General features: G+C 39.3%; 3 protein-coding genes across 3 annotated transcripts in view; 1 reads left to right on the top strand and 2 right to left on the bottom strand.

Moving 5' to 3' along the window:
• Positions 1-27500, top strand: part of LOC143296525 (thioredoxin domain-containing protein 16-like) — a 390867-nt gene that overhangs the window by 203355 nt on the left and 160012 nt on the right. The window lies entirely within an intron of this gene.
• On the bottom strand, positions 2460-18635 carry LOC143295927 (superoxide dismutase [Cu-Zn]-like). Its single transcript, XM_076607612.1, has 5 exons — positions 18494-18635; positions 15368-15467; positions 6475-6550; positions 4458-4575; positions 2460-3919 (listed from the first exon to the last, which is right to left on the bottom strand). The coding sequence occupies exons 1-5, from the start codon at positions 18557-18559 to the stop codon at positions 3809-3811; spliced, it is 471 nt and encodes a 156-aa protein (XP_076463727.1). The 5' UTR covers positions 18560-18635; the 3' UTR covers positions 2460-3808.
• The window catches only part of LOC143295697 (transmembrane protein 179B-like), a 15553-nt gene continuing 9618 nt past the window's right edge, over positions 21566-27500 (bottom strand). The window contains exon 5 of the mRNA XM_076607317.1: positions 21566-25796. Within this exon, the coding sequence (XP_076463432.1) occupies positions 25623-25796 (174 nt within the window). The 3' untranslated portion in view covers positions 21566-25622. The remainder of the gene's footprint in view (positions 25797-27500) is intronic.

The raw sequence follows: 27500 nt of genomic DNA, 5'->3' as shown, positions 1-27500 counted from the left end.
CTATGAAACTTTTAACCTTTTTTTTAACTTAATGAATGCAGCAGAAAAGTTCACTTCTCTCTCTCTCTCTCTCTCTCCTTCGTTTACTCAGCCGCCACTCCATGGAACTCACTCCCAGAAATAATTAAACAACACCACTGCCCAGCTACATTACTAAAAAAAAAAATTACCTTTCCCACCTTATGCCAGTGTAATGTACTGTCAACCTTGTTGATACTGATCGACTCTTGCTATGTACAGTTGTCCAAGACCCCCCCACTCCCCTCCACCTCGTCACATTGCACTCCTGTTTATTTGTGTGAATTGTATTTGTATTTTGTATTTGTGTTTCTCTTTTTGTCACAACAGATTTCTCTATATGAAATGCGGGCTGCTCTCCCCAGGGAGAGCGCGTCGCTACACAACAGCGCCACCCATTGTTTTTGTATTTTTTTTCCTGCGTGCGGTTTTATTTGTTTTTCCTATCAACAGAATTTTGCCAAGAACCCTTTTGTTGCCGTGGATTCTTTTACGTGCGCTAAGTGCATGCTGCACACGGGATCTCGGGTTATCGTCTCTTCCGAATGACTAGCGGCCAGACCACCACTCAAGGTCTAGTGGAGGGGGAGAAAATATCGGCGGCTGAGCCGTGATTCGAACCTGCGCGCTCAGATTCTCTCGCTTCCTAGGCGGACGCGTTACCTCTAGACCCTCACCCCACACAAGAATTGAAGTATTCTTTTATATTTCATTCGTTTGTAATGCATTTACTGTTTGCTTCTTCGTTCTTTCCTTTCTTTCTACTACATGTAGTTTATATTCATGCAGTTGTTGCCATTTGCTCCGATGACCTATATGTAGCATTGTGTAGTGTAGACCTTGTTTCAGGGCGGGGACTAGATGTAAAAAAAAAAAAAAAGCACGCCAGTGTTTATCTATTATCCTCGAAAATAAAGAATATGTCTTGTCTTGTCTTGTCTTGTCTCTCCTTTTCACAGGATCAATAGCCTACTCAAAAATGAACAGAAAATAATTTCCTTACAAAACAGTTATTAAAAAAAGACACACACACACACACACACAGGGAGAGAGAGAGAAAACCATGATTAACTTTTCATTGGTCCTCTTCCTTTCTGTATCAAATCTAAAAGCTAACGGGATATACCATTCATGATGCAGGCAGCAGGAAAAGACACTGCAAGGCGAGTTACTTTCCCAGTGACGAGGCATCCATATCAAGAGCCTGACTCATGTTGCCAACACTTGCAACGTTTTCGTGCCGGCCTAAATGTGCAGATGTGGAATTTCAGCGTTGGGGGAGAGGGGTTAGGGGGATATACAATGGGGACGGAGGGGGGTGGGGTGGAAGGAGGGGGTTAACGACCTGTTGTCTTGGTTCGAAGCGGATAGTGTGTGTGGTTCGAGGGGGTGAAACCTGGGGTCACACTTGTTCCCCTCTCAATACTTACCTACGGGCAAAATCGAGGAAAACAACTCGAGGGGAGTAATTCAGACTGCAGGAACTGTTTTTCGTGATTCGATTTTTAACTTTGACCCCTTACAATTTCATTCTGTCTTATTCATTTTTGTTTTTGTATTAATCATCCACACGATCTGCTAGACAAAACAGTCTGGAAGATCGTCCCGTTCTCGCTCTCTTCCCCATTTCCATCAATCTAACCCCGTATCACAGAACAACTGAATACCTTTATCCATTGTTTTTACCTACATAGAATTCCCCCGACACCCTTGCTACTCACCACCCCTCTCTCTCTCTTGCTCATGAGATGGAAACAAAAATGGTAAGGAAAAAAAATGGTAACATCAAAACATGTCTGAGGAAGAGATAGTGCCAGATCTGACGAGTGAAAAACAGCATTTTCAATGAGAGAAGTGTTACCAGTATTTATATAATTATGTCGACCCAACTCATATTTTTGCTCACCATGTGAATCAAGTGTTTGTTGAAACTAGCCTTGTGTGCTGGAAGCGGAACAGTTCCATCCAAAGAAGCCCACGTCGATCACCATTTCATTGTTTCTGTCATGATACTGATCATGATCAATGTTTTATTACCGATCTTCATTGCGACTTACCGGTTATGAAGCCGTACTCTGAACACTCCACATACAATACGATTTTCGGCAATCTATTTTAGGGTTATTTTCTTATTTATTCACAACTGCCAAACTGGAATTACTGCATAAGTTGTTCAAAATTATACAATACAATACAATACAGCGTGTGTGTGTGTGTGTGTGTGTGCGTGCGAAACTTGACTGAATGACACAGGAAACGAATGATGAACGCCAAAAGGCAGCCGTCAGTCAGCTCTACCCAGGTAAGGCAGCCTGTTGTGCAAATGACCCCGTGTTTGTAAAAGCGCTTAGAGCTTGGTCTCTGTCCGAAGACAGGCTGTATATGAGCATCCATGTCAAACAATCAATCAATCGACACATCTTTATTAATCCATTGAAAATTGTATGTTCGTGCAAAGGCTCGTCACTGTTTATATTGTTTGTTCACAAACAAAAACAGAATTTTGTAGATGAGCAGTTTGATTTTCATTTGAAAGCAAATTGTCATTTTCCCCATGTTTGTATCAAACACGACATAAGAAATCTCGGATACACATGGACCGTGGTAGCTGCACAGTCTACGTCGATACACCGAACATGAAAACAACTCAGGCAAAAGCCGATCAATTAACACATTTATTTAAACGCTTAATACCAGCTGCAGCACAATAATACTATCTCTGACCACAAAAAAGAAGTCAACAACAACAAAGAAAGAGTAAATAAACAAACAATAAAAAGGGCAAAAATCCAAACCCTTGTTGGTGTCTTTCAACACCAGTAACATTGAGAACTGAAAGCATGCAAGTTCGTTTTGAAAAAAAGTGCTACTTTTTTCAATTAGTGGGTAATATTTCGATGTTCAGAGCATGAGTAGGGTACAACTGATGCAAATTACTCATCCCAAAAGCGACCTGTTCTAACCATGCACAGAGCAACATGATAACTTTGCATCGCTTGGTTATCTATAGTCAAGGAAACTGGCAGTTCTACAGTTCTTTCTTTCTACCCTTCTTCTATTCAACTTATGATTTTGTTTACGTAACCTGAGTATAGCCAAGTTATGGGGAGTGTGAAGTCAGCTATAAAGACGTGGCTTTCAAGGTAAGGTGGCTTAGAAGGAAAAAACCAACGCGATCAACAAAGTTTTCTTAACTGAACGCTGAATTTCGCCTTGTTTGGTTTTTTTTTCATATCAAAAAATGTTTAAACCAACAAACCAAGAAAACAATCATATATACAGAACATGGGTGTGAAGAGATAGGGTCTCTAAGTTCAAAGTCATCCCACTAACTTTTAGGCACATGGGAACCGTGAGAGAGAGAGAGAGAGAGAGAGAGAGAGAGAGAGAGAGAGAGAGAGAAACGAACAGTTTTATTCAATAAAGGCCGTGGCCCCTCGTGAAGAGGATGCAGTGAACACACATTACACTCAAATGCTGTCACATTTTCTGGGTAATATGGAACAGCAAATGTTCAACGACAAATTTAGCAATGCATACACACACAAAAAACACACTGACTACATATCAACTACGTATCAAACTGTGGATTTTGAATGCCTTATACAGGTAGATTGTGAACTGTTTTACAATGGTTTCCTTTGTTGGTGACATAAGCAAGGGAAAAGGGAGAGAGAGAGAGAGAGAAAGAGAGACAAAGACAGGGGGGCGGGGTCAGTTCCTCATGTCCTCTAACACCCAGCGCTAACAGGGCTGATCAGGGTCCTGGGGGTCACAGCCGTGCAGGCCTTCAGTTCTTGCAGATGCCGATGATTCCACAGGCCAGGCGCGGCCCTGCGTTGCCGGTCTTCAGGCTTTCCTCGTCCCCCCCTTTGCCCAGGTCGTCCTCGTTCGCGTGAACCTGCCGCCACAACGGTCAGACGAAAGAATAAAGAAAAAAAACGGGTCAGGCATCTGCTTGGCAGATGTGGTGTAGCGTATATGGATTTGTCCGAACGCAGTGACGCCTCCTTGAGCTACTGATACTGATACTCAGCCTGCCACATCTAAAACAATGCTACTCAGTGGCGTTGAGGAATTCAAAGCACCGCCATAATTATTTCGAACAGAGCACAGAGTAAAATAAGCGGGGAAATGCACTGACTGTGGGAATTGTGTGGTTTTTGTACGTGGTTGGTTTGGCCAACTTTGGTCATCAGGGGACTAGGTCTCTCTGTCCCTCTCTGTTTCTCTCTCTCTCTCTCTCTCTCTCTCTCTCTCGTCCCTCCTGGTTCCTCTCTCCCTCTCTCTATTTTTTTCTTCTTTTTTTTCACCTCTTCGTGGCCGGGAGTCTGGGTGTGTCTTTCAACGACGCGAGTTTTCTCAATCACGAAATGGTCATGTAAGGAAAATAATAACGTTAACATTTGATGTGAAAGAGAATGCCAACATGTACTCACCACCAGACACCTCCCAACGACAGAGTTGGGTCCGAACAGAGGGATCTGAGAATCCGTGATGTGGATTTTGGCCACGCCGTTGTCATCTGCAGTAATGTTCCCCAGGTCACCAGCATGTCTGCCACAGAAACATCTGTACAGGATCCACGTTTTTCTTCTTCTTGTTTGTTTTGTTTTGCTTTTTTCCCCCGTTTTTGTGGGCTTTTGTGTGTGTGTGTGTGTGTGTGTGGTCTTTTTTTTTCTTTTTTTCTTTTTTTTTCTTTTTTTTTTTTTTTTTTTAGAAAGGGGGGGGGGGGGGGTTACGATGGATTGATGTGCAATGTGCAATACTCTCCCTTGGCCAGCCCATGAGGGGATGTGGGGGGGGGGGGGGGTTGCTGTTGACTATGTCTACGTCACACTAAATACAGATTTAACGTCGGCACCTATCTCAGGTAACATAGCTGATATGGGAAATCATCCTAGAAAAATACGCTATGTTGGACAGCGAGAATGACACTTTTTGCCCGAAACTGCCCGTTGGCCAAATTTTCACCACCTTGTCCTTCTTTAGATGATGATTCACTAACATTTTTATACTGCCAGAGCCTAAAATTAAAGCTATTTAGGCAGTAACTGACCTGCATGCTATTTAAAAAGGATAATTATATACATGAACTAAATATAAGATTGCCTGGCAATGAAAATATAGAACAAGAAAAGTACAAAAGATCCATATTGAAACATACATGTTAGTTCCTGAGTACACTGCATAAAACAAGTCACAATAAGATACAACATCACATACACTAGATTTGACACAAATAATCCAAACGGGGGCACTGCATAAAAACCTGTACGCAAGACAAAAGTTGGCAGGGTTAAGTAAACCAAGAATATGATTATGAAAAAAAATATACAGTGAGATTACGATATCAATTACAGAAGCAAAAATATCTGTATGTGTACAGCCCAAGGCAGTAAATAAAATGTCACTTTATGAAAAAAAAAGGCATTGGAGCCTGAGTAAAGTGGATAAAATTGGACCCATTACATGAAACATTACGATAAGACTAAATGAACAATTACAATGTACGAGCATTCAAATCACACATTATACATGTTTATACAGATTTAAAGAAAAAGCAATGTAGGCTTAAACTACAACCATTATTGACATAAGAAGTAGACCAGAATACCGTCCCACCATCGCCCCAGCATCCCTAACGGCTCTAAGAGCAATGGAGGGGCGCCATCAGTCAATAGTTAATAGCATGCATAATCAATGTATATATAAAGAGTCTTAATTTACACAAAGTTAAAGGAGGCATCCGGGCATAAATGTACGAATCAAATGTACGCATTCATATGGGAAAATATACTAAGTAGACTTACTCTATCTCAATAAAATAACTTAGCAATACTACCACCACCAACACCATCATTACCACCATCACTATCACCATCATCACAAATACAATAATATCATTCAACATGATTTAAAATGAAGATTAAACAAGGAAAATGTACAAACCAGGAAAGCTGCCAACACTCCCCATGAAACACCAAAACGAAAACCAAGGCCACACCAGGAGCGAACACACAAACAAAACGTCTCCGAACACAAACTGATGGAGGCAATGAATATACAAACAAGATGCATCTTGCTTATACATTCACCACCCCCACCCGCCCCAAAAAACCCCGCCAATAAACTCAATCAAATATTTAACATACTGGTATTTATGGATAATCATTAGTATATTATGATTTATGGATGTTGATATGATGATGGACTGGTCGTTATACTTCACAGCCGATTTGTGAACATGACTTGTTTTAAATTAAAGACATGGTTGATGAAATATATAAAAGATATATTAGTCCATTCTTGAGAGATCCGTTCATATCACCTTATTACTGACAGGCGTATCGGGAATAGGTTACTCGGAATGACAGCCAGCGGCCCATGCAAAAGGACCACCCGGCCATTCCGCTCACTTACTTCTGCATGAGCAAGTGGGTTCCCTCCCTTTACCTGATCTCGTCCGTCGGGGCTCCGTGATGTGGCTTCTTCGACGAGGGGTTGAAATGGGCCCCGGCTGTCACACACCCTGCCCACAGCGACAATCCCTCCATCAGTCTTTCTTCTGCACGTGTGTGTGTGTGTGTGTGTGTGTGTGTGTGTGTGTGTGTGTACATACGCGCGTGTGTTTGTAGTACTCAGTGTGTATGTGTGTGTGTGTACAGTACGCGCGCGCGTGTGTGCATGCATGTGTGTAACTATGTATGTATGTGTGTGTATGTGTGTGCGACGAATACATGTGTGCGTGTGCCGTGTGTTCATGCTGATCTCTCTCTCTCTCTCTCACAGGTGATCTCCCTTGGACCAAGATGGAGGCTGTTCTCAGTGTTGCTGTGATTCAGCTTATTTTTTGTGAATCTCTTGGATCACGTCTGAATCACTGAGTTATAACTGCTCAATTCATGTTCGTGGATGTATGTGGAATATATCTGTGTAAGTTTGAAAGTGGAAACTTTTCTTCAACTCAAGAAATCACAGCTTTCTGTATTCCTGACTGTGTGAACACTGTGATTCGTGTTATGGTGACCAAAAAACACAGCTCACCTGTGTCTGTGTCTGTGTCTGTGTCTGTGTCTGTGCCTGAGTCTGTGTCTGTGTCTAGTGGAAGCATTTAAAATCTGAAGCAAGTAATGCTCCCTTCGTGTATGATCAGTGGCGGTGATCTGTAGGAGTCCTTGCCTTCAGTGGATTTACGTGCTTTCAGTGGATTTATGTGTTTTCAGTGGATTTATATGTCGTTGTAAAGTCATAGTGATTCATGTGTGTCTAAACACCCGACGAGGTCCGGCACTGTGACAGACTTCACCAGCATGTGTGACTGTAAGTACTGTGTTTTGTTTTAATTCATACACATGGCAGACACTGATACTGACTCATGTGATACCAAACTCAAACCTACAAGAGATTACATTCAGAAACGTTTTACGTGTGACAAAGATGAACTGGCTGTTTGGAGAAATTGTCTCTTTTACCGGTACTGTGCAATCCAAGAGGACGAAATAACTGTTCAATGCAATGACTACGACAACAACGGGACCATTCTAACTCCATCATCAATTCTTATTACTGTACCTCCGTCACCAACTATTTCTAAGTCTGTTCTTTGTGTTTTCCATAAATCGACAAAATGTATAATAACATTTTATTTTACACATGGCTCTGGTGGAACTTTACTTTGTCAAGGAATGAACTGTCCATCTTGGGATAAAGAAGAATGTGAAATTTTAAAAACACTTGTGCTTGGTTTTCTAAGGGACCATAATGTTTATGAATTGTCAAACTCACTTTTATGCACACCACTGTCATTCATAAGTTCTTTCTCCGGCCTTCCTCATTTGTCACCTCCTGTGACGGACTTGACTGTAATGGCCATGGAAAATGTTTCCTCTACAGACAAAGGTTTCCCTTCATCGCCCCAACAGTACCAACTCTTGATCAATCCTACTTCAAAAACACAAGACAATGTGGTTATCCTCCCCCCCACCCCACCTGTGCCCCCCCACCCCCACCCCCCACCCACCCTTCTGAACTGAGTGACCAAACTCCTCCCCAAAAGACTACCCCTGTTGGGAAAAGAACCAGGAGTCAAGTTCGACGTTCTCTGTGTCACTCGTCACACGCCTGCGCTGCTCCCAGTCCGCTACCGGAATTAAAAAGGAGAATGTTACAATTAGAAAAAACAGTGAACTCTCTTACTTCAAGTGAGGATTTAACTCAAAACACAGTTGCTTGTTTGATCAATGATGCAATGACTGTTGTGAAAAATGAACTCTGTGTTTGTATTTCAAAAAAAGTTGATGTGCTCAATACAGAAATTGAAAAATTAAAATCAGTTGTTTCAAATCTTGAAAGCAAAAACAAAGAACTCATCAAAGAAAATCATTCAATTAAATCCCAGTTGGGTTCTCTCCAATCAGAACTGAACTGAAAGAAATACAATCCAGTCAATCAAGCAACAGTTGATACTCAGACCCCAATTGACCATGCATGTCAACATAAAAATGTTACTTCCCAAACTGATGAAATTCAAACTGAAAATCACATACTCTTTACTCAAGGTTCAGAAACTGAAACACCAAATAGTGACGCAAAACCCATCAGCACAGATAAACAGTCACACAGTGATCGTTCTGTCAATGATGGTCAGAAAGGAAATCCAGCAAATAATGCAGACTGTTTACCCCATGACAATGTCACAATCCACGAAGACATTTCTACTTTCAATTCCTTTGCTGTTCTCGCTGATATCAGTGATAATGACAAAGAACAAATTCATTTCACAGAGTCCCAACAATCAAAACAAATATTAACAAACAAACAGAAGAACCCATCAGAAAATGTTTCAAACCCCTCTACCAGAGATGTTTTGGACCGTATGACTGTTCCTGAAAAGGCAACAATGCTGCTTCTTGGGGACTCGGTCATACGCTTCGTTAACCCCAAGAGACTGGCCCCTCGTGCAGAAAGCATGTTTAAACTTTGTGTTCCAGGAATGTCTATTGATGACCTTCATCACTGGCTTTCTTCCGTACCAGTCTCACCCAACATAAAGGATGTGATCATCCATGTTGGTGTGAACTCTTGTCCCGCAGGTCCAGTATCCCCAGACACATGGAATGAACTTTTTATTCTATGTTCTAAAACCTTCCCCCACGCACGTGTAGCTTTCAGCTCCATTTTGCCTGCCAGAGGGAATCATCATTTCAATAATGTCATAACGCCCTCAAACCTAAATCTAAAAGAAATAAGTAAAAACCACAATATTGCTTTTATTGATAATTTTCTTCCTTTTGCATCAGACACAGGTCTGTACAAGAGTATAAAGCACACGAATACCAGAGGAACAGCAAAACTTGCTGAAAATCTCAAAACCCTGTGGCGAAGAGGATCCCACAGAGAAATCAAAGGTCCCATAAAAACCTATACCAGTAGCAGATCAGACTCTCCTCTGAATTCGTTTCCACTTGTCTCACCCCCGTCCTACCCCCAGAGAGTACCAAATTCTAGGGAATATTACTCCTTACCATTCAAACAAAACCAAGAGCGTCGTCCTGTTGGTCAGATATCAGAACATGCACCCCCACCCATGCAATCATCTTACCATTTTCCACCTCTCATTCCAAAATCACAAAGAGAGGAACCCCCGTTTTCCATGCCTCCCAAACACCCTCATCAGTTCCAATATTACAATCACCCAAATCAAAATATCACCACCTCATACAACAGTAACCATGGAGCTAATATCCGTCCAAACACCTCCCAGAGACAAGAAACGGGAAATCCTGCAATGCCTGTGAATTATGACACATACAATGACGAACTATTTAAGATGGCATCAAAAATATTGTCATTCCAACACTTCCACCCCCACTATTATGGTACACCTGTGTGAGTTTTCTCATCAACATAGCCCTGATGATTATGACCTTAGTGGTCGGCTGGGCTATAAACAACATAGATTGATTTGATTTCTCATCAGTATCATCTGTCTAACTGGGTGTTGTTATACTAAAATATAAATCCATATATATACAAATAATATATTCATATATTTATATATTAATAGCATTCCGGTATACAAATGTACATGTACAATTATGTGAATCATGCGTGTGATGTGTATAGTTCTGCGAATGTTCACACACTCGTGCAGCAAGTGCGTGGGTGCGGTAAGTGCACATTCGCGTGAACGTTCATGCGTGTGTGTGTGTGTGTGTGTGTGTGTGTGTGTGTGTGTGTGTTGCGGACACACTCGTGATCTCGTAATGCACTTGAGGTTGTCATAGTTTGCCGGACCAAAGCTATATTCAGCGCAAATTACGTGAGTTGTGCGGACGCAGTAAATATTATTGACCTTATTACTTGCTATATTTGAATTGTATTCTATGTGACTTGTTATTTGATGACGGTGAAAACTTGGATATATAACTGACCTAATTACTTGGTGTATTCGACTGTATTCTATGTGACTTGTTATTTGATGGTTGTTTAATCAGTGGTTAAGTATATTGCACACTGTGTACTTTTGGAGGTGCCTTCTGGTACTTCTTGTGTCTTTTACTCTCCTTTCCATTGTACCATTGTATCATAACATTAATAGTCATCTTTGATACTGTTGTATTCACTTGTTCTGTTCCATGACTAAAACACTCAACACTTGGCCAATATCCGATGGTTTTAAAGTAGGTTTTCTGAATATTAATCATATCATCAACAAACTCGCTGATGTATCCCATGTCCTTTCAAACTCCGGAAAACAGTTTCACATATTCGGATTTGCTGAATCAAGACTAACAGACCATATACAAGACTCTGATTTACTACTACCAGGCTATTGTATTATTCGTAATGATCCGAAATGTTCTAGAGAAACAGGCCTTGTTGTATATGTTCAACAAAACATTAACTTTAAACGAACTGAATCACTCGAAAATTATCAAGTTGAATCTGAATGGATCGAAATACGCTTTAAGAAATCAAAACCTATCCTTCTCGGCTTTATCTATAGAAATCCAGCTGAACATGTAGATTGGATAGACAAGTTTATGTTGATGATGGAAGAAGCTTCTTTCTCTTCAAGTGAAATAATACTATTAGGTGACTTTAATATTGACTTACTCAAATCAAACAAACACTGGACAAAATTTTATGAATCATTTCACCTAACGCAGTTAATTGACATACCTACGAGAGTTACTGCAACGTCAAAACACTTATAGATCATATTTACGCTTCATCTACAAACTCCATAACAGAAGTATGTTCCCCAACGTTTGGCTGCAGTGACCATTCCCCTATGTTTCACATGGTCCAAACGAGGTGTAAAAATTCCTGCAAATAGACATAAAACCGTTTGCCATAGAGATTTTAGACAATTTGATAAGGATTTATTTCTACAGAACTTGATACATTCCAATATGTCAGCTGTTTATCAGTTCTCTAATCCTGAAGAAGCACTGGAGGTTTGGTATCACAATTTTCTTAATGTATATGATAAACATGCTCCATTCATAACAGAACGTGTCAAAAGCTATCCTAAACAGCCGTGGATGACTAAAACCATTGATGATAAGATTAAGGAAAGAGACTCGTCTCTCTCAGAAGGTAAGAAAGATGAATTCAGAAAACAACGTAATCTTGTAAATGCTTTGAAACGTTAAGAAAAAAAGAATTATTTTCAAGAACTTATTTCCACAAAATCCAATAATAAATTGATTTGGAAAGCCATAAATCAGTTAAATAATAAACATAATATCACGCAATTCACAACAACTAACGACATATCAGCAGAAAACCTAAATACACATTTCTGTAATGTCGCTAACTCAACAGTAGGAACAAACACGTCATCCCTTAATTCACTTGATATTCTCGAAACCTTTTGTAACACTAAAAATATTTCATCACACCTTGATATCCCTCTTATGGATGTACATGAAGTTTACTATGCTCTTTCCCACTTAAAACAAACAGGTTCGAAAGGTATTGATGGAATAGATGGAGAGATATTAAAACTCTCTGCTCCTATAATTGCCGAAACACTTACTTATGTTTATAACCAATGTATCACAAAAAAGATAATCCCTAAATCTTTTAAAGTCGCGAAAGTAGTACCCATTTTTAAGTCAGGAGACCGTACAGACCCTTCCAATTACAGACCAATTTCAATCTTATCAATATTGTCAAAACCTTTAGAAAAACACATTAACAAACATATCCTTAATCATTTCAATCACTACAAATTATTTCATCCAAATCAGTCTGGTTTCAGGTCCAAGCACTCCTGTCATACAGCACTCACTAACTTAGTCGAACAATGGCTCACAAATATAAACAATAATGAAATTACTGGTGTTCTCATGGTGGATTTTATGAAGGCATTCGATGTGATAGACCGCACTCTTCTTTTGAAAAAACTAAAATTATATGGCTTTTCTGGAAATACACTTGACCTCATATCTTCATTTCTATCAGACAGAAGACAAATTGTATCTATGAATGAATCTCAATCCTCTTTACAGTCTATCTATTACGGAGTTCCTCAAGGTTCAATTCTTGGTCCAATATTGTTTTCTGTTTATATAAATGATTTGCCTCTATTTATTAATGCATTATGTGAGATGTTTGCAGACGATACAACAATACATACAAATCACACTACAATAGACAAAGTGTACTGTGCTCTGCAACAAAGCATTAATGACATAGTTAGATGGTCCAATTTAAACCACATGCGTCTCCATCCAAAAAAAAACGAAATGTCTCATACTCACCACCAGACAGAAACGCCAAAATTTTTCACACAACCTTCCACCCTTTTCCATAAATGGTCATCCAATTGAAGAAGTTGATAATCATAAAATTCTTGGAGTCACCACTGATAACAACTTATCTTGGTCCAGTCATATTGTCATTATGCAAAACCCTATCCAAAAAGATTTATCAGCTTTCCAGAATTAAACATTTTCTTGATTTGCATTGTCGAAAATTATTCTTTTTTGCTTATATTGAATCACATATTAACTATGCGTCAACACTCTGGGATTCAGCTAGCGATAATATACTAAAACCTTTACTAAGTCTAGACGAGCTCTTAAATTAATCCTTCTGAAATCTTCATTACTGACTGCTGACGACTACAGACATTTAGATATTCTTCCCCTAAAGCTTAAACTTGAATACAACAAAGCACTTTTTATTTTTAAAATCATGTCTAATTATGCTCCATCTTTGAGAGATAGATTTCCCACCACGCTAGTCCGCCAGACCAACAAGATTAAGATCCCCATTCCAAGAGTAGATCTGTTTAAATCCAGTCTCATTTATTCAGGAGGCTGTTTATAGAACAATATTTCATCCAATCTTAATGTTCAGAAAAGCATTCAAGAATTCAAAAAACATTACCATACACACCTTATGGACAAATATGTCAACAACCCTACTTAACTTGACTTTATCTTATTGAATACGCATATATATAGTTTAATTGTATGTCTAACCGCTATCGCACTACTTAATGATATACAACCACAATCAGTGTCCTGAATACTTTTTTTTTGGGGGGGGGGGGGGGGGGGGGGGGGGGGGCTTGGGAGGGGCTGTGTGTTTCTTTTGTTTGTTTGGGTTTTTTTGTTTGTTTGTTTGTTTTTTGTTTTGTTTTTTTTTGTGTTTTTTTGGAGGGGGGGGGGTGATCTTTTTCCTTCATGATATGATGTTTGTATCATGATTATGTAGATGCGCATGTTTAAATGTGAATGTGAACGTCATGTCTTTATTTCTTCATCTCTTGCTACTTTGTGGATGTTTTGATTCATTTTCATTTTCCATTTGCCCTGAGGGCTGGATGAAAAAAAGCACATGTATGCTTATTCCACTTCCCTCAATAAAAAAAAACTTCGTTCGTTCGCTCTCTCTCTCTCTCTCTCTCTCTCTCTCTCTCTCTCTCTCTCCGTGTGGTATGTCATGAAGATAAAAATTTTGTTCATTTATCAGGTAGAGCAGCTTGAAGTTAACTTAATTCAGTTAACATGAAGAACCCAACATCGTAATTAAAATACAATGCAATTTTTTTTTCACATGATTTTGCCTGGTGAAACTCCTTTCTTCACACTATGCTCTTGGCTTTTGCATGCGCTGAATCAGTAAATGCTTGCTGCGACACGGAACAACGGTTTATTGTCTTGCCGGAAAACCCATCTGTCACCCATACCAGTGTTCAGGATTCAATGGAAAAGGAAGAAAATTTGTTAAGTATGGCTGGAACGAAAAAAAAAAAATCTCGCTTCTAAAACGAGGGCATTATCCACTATAGGCTTTCACTGTGCCTCAAGATATCAAGAGGCCCAAAGTTCAATTCCCGTGTGGGGCAGATTCAGAGATTTTGCACTTTTCCAATCAGACGTTCAGTGATGGTCGGGGCGCTTGCTTTTCAGAAGAGACAGTAAACTCAGGTTTCAAGAGCACCGCGAACTTTCTGCATGTAAGTGAACCCACGACACCAAAGCGGTTGTCCTTAATTAAAATTATTTCAGGACTCGCGAGCCTCAACCCACAACACACACACACACACACACACACACACACACACACGTGCGGACAGACACGCCCCCCTCAAACACACACACACACACACACACACACACACACACACAGATACAGACAGGCCGCCTTTACCAACATAATCGAGTGAAATTTAAAATTACCTTCACAACAGTCTTAACACATTTTGCTTGATATCATAAACACACACAGTCACACTACCAAATAAGAACATATGAACAATTGTACTGTAGTTACTAAATAACAACAAATGAACATTTGAATAATCATCAGACGGGCGCAATAGCCGAATGGTTAAAGCGTTGGACTTTCAATCTGAGGGTCCCGGGTTCGAATCTCGGTAACGGCACCCGGTGAGTAAAGGGTGGAGATTTTTCCGATCTACCAGGTCAAGATATGTGCAGACCTGCTAGCGCCTGAACCTCTTTTGTGTGTGTACGCAAGCGGAAGATCTAATTCGCACATTAAAGATCCTGTAATCCCTGTCAGCGTGTGGTGGGTTATGGAAACAAGAGCATACCCAGCATGCACATCCCCGAAAACGGAGCATGGCTGCCAACATGGCGAGGTAAAAACGGCCATACACGTAAAAGCCCAACATTGTACATACGAGTGAACGTGGGAGTTGCAGCCCACGAACGAAGAAGGAAAACAATCATAAAACCATGATAAAGGCATTCTTGAAGCATAACGCCGGTCAACATTTATTTAACTCAGATCAAATGAACCTCGATCCCCATACGCTAATGACGAGGAGAAGGAGGAGAAAAACGTGCTGTTGACTCACCATTTGTCAGGTCTCCGTACTCGTGCACGTGAAAACCATGATTGCCTGGTGTCAGTCCTGTCACTTCACCTGTCACGGTGGTCGCCTTCTTTTGACTTTCCTTCACACAAACACCCCACATAATATCTTTTCTTCACCAGTACAAGAAATAGTAAAAGATACCAACTGTGCTGCTCTTATATTCGGCCATTGAAAATTAACCGGCAGCACATGGTATCCCGAAATTTCGCCAGATGAAGGTGTTATATCGAGGTATGAAAAGGGGAAAGAAAAAAAAAGCAAAAAAAGCGTACATTTCAAATCAAATGTCAGACTTGTAGCACTGATTAACCTTTCTTTTCCAGGTAGGTGTGGGGATCGCTTGCGGTGATGAAATAATAATGGTGTGGGTGTCTGTGCTGTCATAATGATGACGATGAAGAAGTAGAGGGGGATACCTTAACTTTTACCCCTAGATGTGCACAGCGATATCAAAGAAATGTGAGAACCATGAAAAATGTATTCAAAGTACTTCAGTACAAACTCGTCGAAATTCCTGCATGTAATTTGAGCGCCCTGCCAAACCATGTGCCCAAGTTGGCAACAATGCACGGCGTTGTGTTTCGTTTTTTTCGTGTTTTTTTTTTTTGTTTTTTTTTTTCTACATTATAGTTATTATTTATTTGTGTAAGCTTATCTATCATTTATTCACCTTTTTTTTTTTCTCAAGGCCTGACTAAGCGCGTTGGGTTACGCTGCTGGTCAGGCATCTGCTTGTCAGATGTGGTGTAGCGTATATGGATTTGTCCGAACGCAGTGACGCCTCCTTGAGCTACTGAAACTGAAACTGAAACTCAGCTGCGATAAAACACGTCCGTTTGAGAACGTTGATGTTTTTGACTTTTTGCATTCATTATCAGTTGTTTCGCTTGTCAGTTTAACGACTTCTCTTTTACGAAGTCCTTTAAGTAATTTCCTGTAACTGTATTTAGAGGGTTTTTTTTTTTTTTTTGTTTGTTTGTTTTGTTTTTCTTCCAAATTTCACCCACATTTTTACCCTCATTTGCCCAGTTTCCCCCAACCCTCCATTCATCCACATCTCCCACGCCTTCTAACCGATAATACTCAGATGTATTCATAAATACTTTAACAAAATGTCGATATGTGTGACGGGACATTAAACAAAAATTCCTCCTTCCTCCTCCACGTCCGCTTGGCGTCAAACAACTGGCTTCTTAGACTGACAAAAGGTTGCTTTAATAACTGTGGCCAGTGATTGTTCTCCATCAGTTTCAGAATGGCAATGAAGCTTTCAGCTATGCTGAGAACTGATTTCACACAAGACAACGTGAGAACCATGAAAAATGGATTCAAAGTACTTCAGCACCAACTCGTTGAAATTCTTGTTGTGGTACAAACACAGGAAGTGCATTAATTCCTTCATGTAGCATTACAATACGACACCTGTCATACGGTCTGGCTGGAACAATGGGGTGCTCATAAATTACCAATATGCGCAAATTACCTGCACTTCCCCTACATGCGGCTAAGAATCTTTTGCTCAAGAAATGGACTTGGAAAAGGGGAATCTCGGCTGACATTGCCTCAACTGGGAAATGATCTCAGATCACTTGGGGCAGTGCCCAAAGAATGGTTTTTGGTAGACATTGCATTCGAAGTCAAACCTTTGGCTCTCTCGTGCATAAGAAAAGTTTCGCAACGAAGTTCACTGATGTTCGTGCAAAATTCATGCAATGGCAAAATGGTTGATTTGGTGTTGTTGTTTTGTTTTTTCAGTGCCAGTTCACATGCTAATTTCACATCGGTATTTCGAGTCTTTGGAATTTCACCTTGAGTCTCCGTCCATCAGATTTCAAGTTTCACAAACACACACACACAGTGACACAGAGAGAGAGAGAGAGAGAGAGAGAGAGAGAGAGAGAGAGAGAGGATATTTCAGTATAACACACACACACACACACACACACACACACATCAATCTGAGGCAATTCTCAACTCCGGAGTACGCATGGTCTGTCAGCGTTCCATTAAAATTGATCTTTCTTTTATGTTTTGCGTTTTAAAATTTACAACACACAGACAAAAATAAATCATTTAACCATAATGTGGATGAATCTCAGGTAGGTAACCGGCTGGATTTGATAAAGACAACTAACTTCACATCCAGATCTAAATCACGTTTTTCAGCTTCAGCCATGGAGCGACTTGCCCACTTTATCGGCTGACGAAATTTAAAGAGAGAGAGAGAGAGAAAGAAAAGCAGTTGTGCCAATTAAATGCTACGTTTGTTCCGTGAAGTGATGAAAGTATGCAGCGGTTCATGGCTTTTGGTGAGTGAACACAGGGAATGAATGTTTACTGTTTTACCGGTGATGTCTTTCTTTTCTTTTTCCAAAGGCAAGTCGGTAGGTACATGTATGCATATCACTGATTTAGATCTGGGAGTCTGAAAAGTCCTATCCTTTTAATATCCTAAATCTTAGGTGACCAAGTTAAACTTTTTTTTTCGTGCGTTGTGCAATGCTGATATATGAGAAATAAACATGTTGCTTTGAATCGACCTTTTCAATCGAGAATTAGGCATTATAATACGCGAAATTATCCATATTATGGACACGAATCACATTAAATGTCAAGCCGCCATTTTTTTCTGAACATCTTTGCATGCTTTGCGCGTCCAAAATTGGGTAAGTACTGCCTCTCAGATCAGCATAAACTTAACTAAACACGTCATTACATGCAATGAAGTTTTTGCGGACTTGGCAGAATCGCTGCACGTATACTGATTGAATCTGTATGAAAATTGAGTACAAAAACCATAAAAGATTAAGAGTTGAAAAGCCGCTTAAAAATGTGTTACAATCACATCTACCAATTGTTTTATTTTTCATCATCTGTATGCACGAATATTGCAGTTAAAATATATCTCTGATTTCAGGATACTAAAATAGACCTTCCCCATGGGAACCAAATAAACCTCAGTCGTTTTGATCAAAATTTTAATTCCAACAACCCTAACTAGCGCGCTTTGGTCTAGCCAACGGCCTAAAATGAATCTTGTCCCGATGTTTTCATATTTCACTCCCAAAGTGATCTAAATAACGTACAACGGATGTGTTATATCACCTGTGTTAACAACAGCATTCCTGTAACATCAGCAGAGCCAGCCATCACACACACTGCCTTTGCCATATTGCTGATCAACGTTTAACGCGTAAACCTGCTGCACAATGTCTCTAGTTCAAATCCTGTCCCACTGCCCCAAGACTTGCCTGTTCCAGTAGGCCTAGTTCCGTGTGCAAATAATGGGACACAACTCTCCTGGATCTCCCTCATTGGGGGCCATAATTAAGTCACGGAACCACACTGAATGACTGTCTCCCCAGATTGTGTTGCATTGTATTACTCTTTTGACATAACAAATTTCTCTGTTTGTTGCTGTGGGTTCTTATGCATGCGTTAATTGCATGCAGCTGCTATATACGGGACCCCAGTTTATTGTCTTATACGAATGTCTAGCTTCCAGACCACAACCCATGGTCTAGTGGTGGGAGCGAAAGTACTGTTGGGTGTGGATTTCAATTTCATGTGCTCAGATTCTCTTGCTTCCCAGTCCCAAAGCCACCAATCCACAGATCCAGTGAAAGACGCCACCATGACAGTCACTATGAATCAGCTGACATCAAAGACTTTTGACAGGAATATACCACAATCAAGGAAATGGAGAGAAAACGTGTCAACTGCAGAGCCAAATTTAAGAAGGGATCTACTGCCTTCATTGTACAGCTGGATTCATAGTATGTGCTGTTTACTGAACAAGACTACGTCTTGTTTGGTGGTTTGTGCTTCTTGAATCATTCTGTGAACGCATTGGATTGAGCCGTTGTAATGTTTTTGTCATGTTTATACCTAACTCGATCATGTAAGGCGCTTTGAACAGCATTAATACTGGATATCGCGCCACAGAAAAGTTATGAATTATTATTATCATATTATTATGGGTCCTATGCATTTTTCTCCTGCACTTTATCATTACTATGGAAAAGAATGTCAACAACTATGGAAAAGAATGTCAACAAATAAGGAAATAACTTATGGTTTGAGATGAAAGAGGACCGTGTGTGTGCAATTACCAATGCCAATGTTGTGATGCCATGTACGAAAGAATGTACAAGTTAGTTAAATGATCCGAAAAGCAATGTTATTAACTTTCTTAAGTAAGCAAACACACAGACAAACAAGTAAACATTATATCATATCCAAAACTTTATTCTTTTATTCAAACGTCATCAAACCAAAACTCCCAAACAATAATCACGATTACCATCTCCAGCAAAGGGAAATAAAAGAGGACAAAAAATACAAATCAGTTCAGTGAACACTGTCACAAATCCTCAGTAAGAAAAGGAGTAAAATAATATATATATATATATATTATATAATAATATATATGATATAATATAATATATTATAAAACGAAAACACAACTTGGTTAAAGTATACATGAATACAGAAAATATGAAACAAAATAAATAAAACATTCTACAAGGCTCTTGAGTGCACTGAAAAATATTAACTTGTACAACAATGTATCAACATATTCAGAGCATATTTTGATCCATAATTAGCCACATTTTCAAAAATGAGTACAATAGCCATAAAAGATCAAGAGAAATTGCATGTTCTACATGTGTACCCTTTTGATCCAAAGCCAGATGAACTTGTTCATAAAAACAAATCTACTCAAAGTAACTCCTTTAATTTGCATTGGCATGTCACAGCGATGTAAAGCCATTTCTCTCTCTCTGCCTGACCCATTCATTGTCAGGGAAATAAGACCCATAGGCAATTCTTAGAAGTCACAGCAATGTAAAAGACTTCATCCACAGAAATCATGAAAAAACATCAAAACACACAGACGTGGCTTACAGTAAGAAGGGAGGAAACACTTCACCCTGTAAAGCTGCCCAAAAAATCCAACAGCAGTGTGCGTAACAAGTAACACGAGGGTACAGTAATATCATGTTTAATTTTACAAGTGAGGCCACACTCTGCAAGCCCATTCAGCAGAAATGTAGTATGCAGTATATGCAGTACAAAGTGTGTATAGTACATGCGGTATTAAATATATCACACACACACACACACACACACACACACACACACAGATATATAGACAATGCAGTATAAAAAAAATTGCAAGGCAATTTAGCAGGAATACAGTATATGTAGGATAAGGCAAATAATTATCTTAGCCAATATTGTCCAATGTATGTATATCTGAACGAAGGAAAAACAACAACGCCATCTTCTATGAATGCTGCTGTAAAGGTTAGAAAGTAATTATTACACAAACAATACTTTAACTCACTCGGGACGACAAGTTTTCTCCCTTGCTTTTCCCCACAGACGGCCCATTTGTAAGGGTTTGGAAAAAAAATTACAAAAAATACAAAATACAGAGTAAGAAAATGAAACTTTCAGAACTGGTTTATTACTTGTTGAGCTATTACATATAAAAAAAATCAAATTTCTCATCTTATTTTTACAGTTTTGCCATATGTAGAAAGTACTGCCAGTTTTTCACCCTGAATCACCATACCCATGCTCGCTTTCTGCATTAAATTCGCTTTCTTCTTCACCATCATCCACCTCTTCAATGTCCGACCCTTCAGTTTGTAGCATTTGAAGTACTTCAGCAACCCTAAAACGTTGCCGTCACTGCCTTGTTCGCTTCTCAACATTCTGAGAAGAGCTCGCTTTGCTAACACAGTAACAGGCTGGCACGTGAGCAGACGACCAGTCAGTGACTTTGTCAGCGTGTATGCGAGCGGGCCACACATGCCAGGCTGACCAATCATACTGTTCGATTGTGGAGTGACCAAGAACAGCGCACTCTGCTTGGCTAATCACAAAATCACGTGTACAGCGCATGATGGAATTTTACTTTCGGAGAATGCTATTCCATTCCTTCGTCCGAATCCAAATACGTTTTGTGTAGGAATGTGTGAGCATTCCTTCGTCCGGAGAGAGTTAACAAATGTTTGTTGTTGATTTTTTACAAGTGTTCAACAGTGGTCTGCAACCAAATTTAAAAAACTGCATCAAACGTCTTTCAAACTAGTTGTTATGTATGTACAAAGGCAGATTTGGAGCAACACCTTTATTTATGAGGGGAAAATATTGTTTATGTATATGAAATGTGTGTGCTGTTGGGTGGGGGTTTGGGGGAGGGAGTGTGTGCACATATATGTTAGTACGCACAACCACATGCACTCATTTCCATGAGCAACCTCGTACACACATGATTATCTTGTTTCTGCCCTGCCATTTACGCCATTTTCCAAACAATACGTCCTGAATACTTTAGCATTCATATTACCGGCCAATGGCTGCTGCTATGCAGACTATGATAAGATACACATTCAAATCGTCATGCATATACTTGTAAAAATAAAAGCTTCACTCACAAGCTGATATCGACTCGGGAGACGCAAAAACCACTGACTTGAAAGCCTTAGCTGGATACAGCTTTGAGGAGAGTAAGTGCCATAGAGCAGAATAAAAAGAAAATGTATGAAAACAAGATTTTTTTTGATTTTTTTTTGAAGACTCCCTCCCCCCACCTCTCAAAAAAAAAAAATTCATCCACCATGCTACCTTGGGTTTGAACTCCAGCCTGGAAACCTGACATGCAAACTGCTCAGCTCTTGCACTTATCTGGCCCTCAGTTTCCTGGGACTTCTCACCACCACTGACTACTCATTTCTATGCCCTCTGCTCACTCTCCAACACTTCCAATGTCATGCTCTGTCTCTGAGCTTTCTTGTGTATGTCTAAACTTTGGGCTTTTTAAAAAGATGCAGAAACTGATAACAAATGAACAATTGATGTTAAATCACATTCACTTAATGTAATGGTATCTTTCTAGGGATTACCAATTTACTAATACATACAGCTGTCCTCAATTTTTTTTTTTTTTAATTAATTAATATTATTTTCACACAATAACATTTCCAAAATATTTGTGCTGTGTATGTGTGTGTGTCCATGTGAACTGTATGTGTGTGCATGCTTATGTGCAAGTGCATGTGTATAGGGATGCACATGTGTGTTGCGGGGAGTGGGGGGGGGGGGAGTTTGTGTATAAATTGTATGTGTGTGCATTCATATGTGCGTTTGTGCATGCTTATGTGCATGTGTGTATGGATGCACATTTGCTTGTATGCATGCCTGGGCAAGTATGTATGAAAACCAGGTCTGAATTTCAACTCTCTCTGTCTCTCTCTGTCTCTGTCTGTCTGTCTGTCTGTCTCTCTCTATATATATAGTGGATGCAACAGTTTACTTCTGAAATCTATCTCATCAATACTCATTTCTTCTTTTTTTTTTCTTGGGCATGGGAGTGACAGGAGGAGGGGGGAGGAGGAAGGGGGAGGAGGAGGACTTAAGATATTATGGCGTACTGTCAATGTCATATTAGGTATTTTGGGATATTGTCAATGCATGAGATATTTTGGTGAACTGGCAATGTTGTATTTGATATTTCAAGGTTGTGATTTCTGTTTGTTTGTTGCTGTCTTTTTTCTCTTTTTTTTCTTCTTATTTATATATATATATATATATATCTTCAGCCTGGAATGTATGTAATAAAGTGACACAAAAATAATTTGTACAGCTTGAAGTAATACTGAAGACATCTTTCAAATAATACTGACAGTTTTATGCCTTTCCCCCTGTTTTTATGGGTCTAATATAAAAAAAAATAACTGGATATAACATTCAGCACATATTTCATGGGATATCATATCAACTGTTTTCATTCTTTTCATTCTATGTATACAAAATGGCCACATCTTCTTTCAGGAAATTTGGAACTGTGTGTTGAAAAACTTCCAAACATCACAAGCCAATGAAATCTCAATCTGTCAAATTGATATATCAAAAACTATATGTTTGTGCATTGGTTGGATGTCCATACATGTAGCTGTAATTCTACAAACACAAAAGCATTCTTCAAACTTCATAGAAAATATTATAGAGGTGTACTCTCTTGACTTGACTCCTTTCATACTAATGACAATAACAAAAGTAATAATAATAATAACAATAACAATATTACTGGTATATAATAATAATAGTAATAATAATAATGATGATAGCAAAATATACAGAATAATTTTTTAAAACATATGGCACCCCAACAACACACTCTTCTTTATTTCACATACTAAGTAACCAAAACTTCACATAATGTGCAGTCACAAAAATATATCTACTATTTGTATGTCAAAACTTCACGAAATGCTTCGTCACAGAAATAATACAACCATTTGCATGTCTATTCTGCATCTGCAGATTTACTTTGCATACGTTAACTAGTATTTCGTTCATTTTGAAACGCAAATAACACAACCAAACTTTAAAACTTGTGCTTAGAGTATTACAGGTAGGGTTAGCACTAACAGAAAAGTAAAGTGAATTCATTGAACATGGCCAGCACCACACTGGAAAAATGACAGTGCCCAGTTTTGCAGAAGAAAAAAAAATTGATGAAACAAGAAACAGTTGTGAACCAGATACAAAAGACCATGAAGAAAAAAAAAGATCTCTTACTTTTGCATTTTCAAAGTTTGTGAGATAGAAAAGCACATTTGTACATAATGAACAACATGAAAATGAAAACAACATTGAGACACAAATCGAATTATGGTTTAAAGCATCCAAGAGGAAACCATTCCTTAATACTTGTTCATGAACAGAAACATCCTGAATAACACAGATTACCACAATGACATTCAATGGAAATAGACTGCCTTCTAACAAAATCTACAGGTTAGTTTCAACCATCTGCACAGGCAAATGGAAAGATTTTTTTTTTTTTTTTTAAATAACATAAAATAAAAAAAAACTTTTAAAAACTGACTAATATCTTCCAATTGTGCTTAAATTATTTTTTGACCAACCCAAAAAACCCAGTATCTAGGTGGTACTGATTCCATGAGACACAGTAAAAAGCTGGAATTTTGTCAAGAATGGGTTAAACACACAATCTGTATTCCGACTTTGTCATTTACAAGTAAGAGGATAAAAGCTTCTCATCCACCACATGGTTGATAATCCTTTTTGAGGCCAGCACAGAGCTCCCTTATAGTTCTTACTCATCAATAATACATACTCAGCAGTATTCTCCCAAAGTAAAACTGTGTGCATATCATCCTTTTCTATATGTATGATCACTTTGAACGTATTTTGCATACATGGACATTACTATATACTGTTTGGATATCTTCATAGTTTTGAATGTCTTATATTCTGTTTCTTTTGTCTACTCCTTTAAAGTTTTGATCAATATTTTCTATTATGTATAGATGGTTCCCCACCCCCCACCCCCCTCAGCCCCCGATCCTCCATGGTATGAGCTATGGGAGACAAGCCACATCTTCTTCAACACCACACACTGTTTGTTGTTTTTTCCCATCCCTCTGTCTTACTCTCTTGACAGCCTTGTCTGTTAAATTAACAGAGCTCTCGCAGCCTACCCTGATGCCTATATCCGTTAAATTCACAGAGGTATTTCATCAAATGTTTGTGCATATTTTCGAAGGTGGAAAACCACTGACTGATGTCAAAAGACTAAGGAAAGGCTAAAAAAGTGGTTGTCTCCCCATTTTCCAGCTTACAGAGTTATTCATTTCTCACGAACTCATTTTTTCCTCCTGATCACTGAAACCGGTCTTCTTCAAAATGGTGACACAGCGATGGTCTCTGACTCGCAATCCTTTTAAACATTGAAGAAAATTATGACTGATGAGGACAGTGATGAAGAAAACTTGTACAATGATTCAGAAGATAAATATGATGAAGTTGAGACAGGAGCTTCTTGCTCCCTTTTTATTAGTTTCTGTGCTGAGTGCTTGTGAGTTTGTAGAAATATTCAAAAAATATTATAAACATATGATAATTTCAGTAAATACTTGACAAATCATAAAGTGAGTGCTTTTGTTTTACTTCCGTGTGAAAGTAGAACTTATTATGCATCAGTCTGTGTAACTTCATGCAAAAATTCCCACAAATATACAAGCTACATTAGTGTAAATGTACATAGTACTGATGCAGCTTTTTTTCTTCATCATACAGGAATACAGCTGGCCTCAAAATGTGTCACTGGTCAAGGGGTTAATCAAAGATAAGCCATGCCCTCCTCAACACTGCATGTTGTTGTCGTTGTTGTTTCCCCACCCTCCTGGCGTCATTAAGCAGTGGGCTGTTCCCCCACCACGTTCCTCAGGTCTTCCGTCTTCTTGCTGCCTGGGGCGTCTCCCTCAGCAAACATGCCCTGGGAGCGCAGACGTCTGTTGCGAACGATGCGGAGAATACCCAGTGCCATCTGCACCACCCACACCAGCACCATCACCCAGGCCGCTCCCTGCAGGGTGGAGAAGGGTTCAGACCAAAGAAAGAAAAAAAAGGTATGGTTTAGTGCCTTCCTATTTACCGTATAACAAGGATTCAGCTTTGTGGAAAGTTGAGATTCAGAGAGAAAGGTATAGACAGAGACAGGAGGCAGAGAGGGCAGTTGTGGGGGAGGGAGGTCAAAGAAAAAAACAAAGGCAAGGTTTAGTGCCATCCATCACATGACAAGGATTCTGCTTTGTGGAAACTTGAGATTCAGAGAGAAAGAGGTAGACAGTGAGGCAGGAGAGAGAGAGGGAAGGTGTGGGTGAGGGAGGCAGCGGAGAGAGCCACATGAGAGGGGGAGGGAGAGAGAAAGAAAGATGGTAAAGGATTTGTTTTCATATGCAAGTCTACATGGCTATTTATGAAGGAGTGTGTGACCATCATACTTAATCCTCTTTGCTCCAGCTGAAGCATACGGCACCAACCGACCTTCTCCAGTCACATTATAAAACTACACCAAAAAAACAAAAGTGCACACTGATTACAAGAGAGATGGATGCAAGAGAGGAGATAGGGTGAAAGAGAAAGACTCAAGGAAATGATTTCATTTTCATATATATATATATACACATACACACATAGGCCTTCATGGCTCTTTATCAAGGGTTACATAAACACCGTACACAACTACCAGCACATCCAAAACATGTGAACTGAGAAATTAGGGAGAAGAGTGCAGATGGGGAGGGGGGACACAGGCAGGTGATCCTGTGCTGTTATTTTGTTCACATACAGACATTGTCCCTGTACGCAGAGGTATGACGTGAAGAGCACGAAGCTTCAGAAACCAGTACACAAGGATTACAAGGGATAAGGGGAGAGAGCAGGGGGTGAGGGGAGGTGGAGGCACACTGTTTCATACACAGGCCTGGGACAGTTATCAAGACATGTATTTAAACACACAACTGCATCGAAAACATGTCTGAACACATTTCAGGAGGCAGACAGACAGACAGACAGAGAAACAAAACAAACTGACACAACACTGACATTTTATTGGACCAGGACAATGAGATAAGCAACATGTACATGCTTTTTCCCACCTAGCCTTGGGGGGGGGGGGGTAACAAAACAGTACATTCATAAAAAACAAAACAAAAAAACACTGATAAGAGAGATAGAGACACAGAGGACAGATAACTATTTCACATGATACTAAACCACAAGAACCACAAACAAGTTCAAAACATGTGGGAACAAAAACCCAAACAAAACAATTCATAAACAACAGACAACACATTTTATGCAAATGGGGGTTGAGAGAAAATGCTAAGAATGAGAGGTAAGAACAACACAAAACACCTCAATGTTTTTCATTCTTAATTAAGCATATTCAGTATTTTTCACCTTTTTTTTTCAAAACCAAAAATATGTTGAGGGATTTAAACAGAACAAAAGTCCCATGATTTCCAAGAAATCACAGTGTGCATGTGAATATTACATTAGACCTTGTCTTCACAGAATATTGCAATTGTAAATATTGGATAAATCTGTCTACAAGTACTAAATGTACTTCTCTCTCTCTCTCTCTCTCTCTCTCTCACACACACACACACACACACACACACACACATACACATGTAATGACTGTTTCTGTGAGTTGTGACTTGTGTGTATGCACATACATTAATTTTCTCTCGCTCCCCATCCTCCTCAGATTCTCATTCTCTCT

The sequence above is a fragment of the Babylonia areolata genome, chromosome 21 (assembly GCF_041734735.1).
Source record: "Babylonia areolata isolate BAREFJ2019XMU chromosome 21, ASM4173473v1, whole genome shotgun sequence".
Lineage (NCBI taxonomy): Eukaryota > Metazoa > Mollusca > Gastropoda > Neogastropoda > Buccinidae > Babylonia > Babylonia areolata.
The sequence above is the reverse complement of the archived record's forward strand: the minus strand, read 5'-3'. Positions and strand labels throughout refer to the sequence as shown.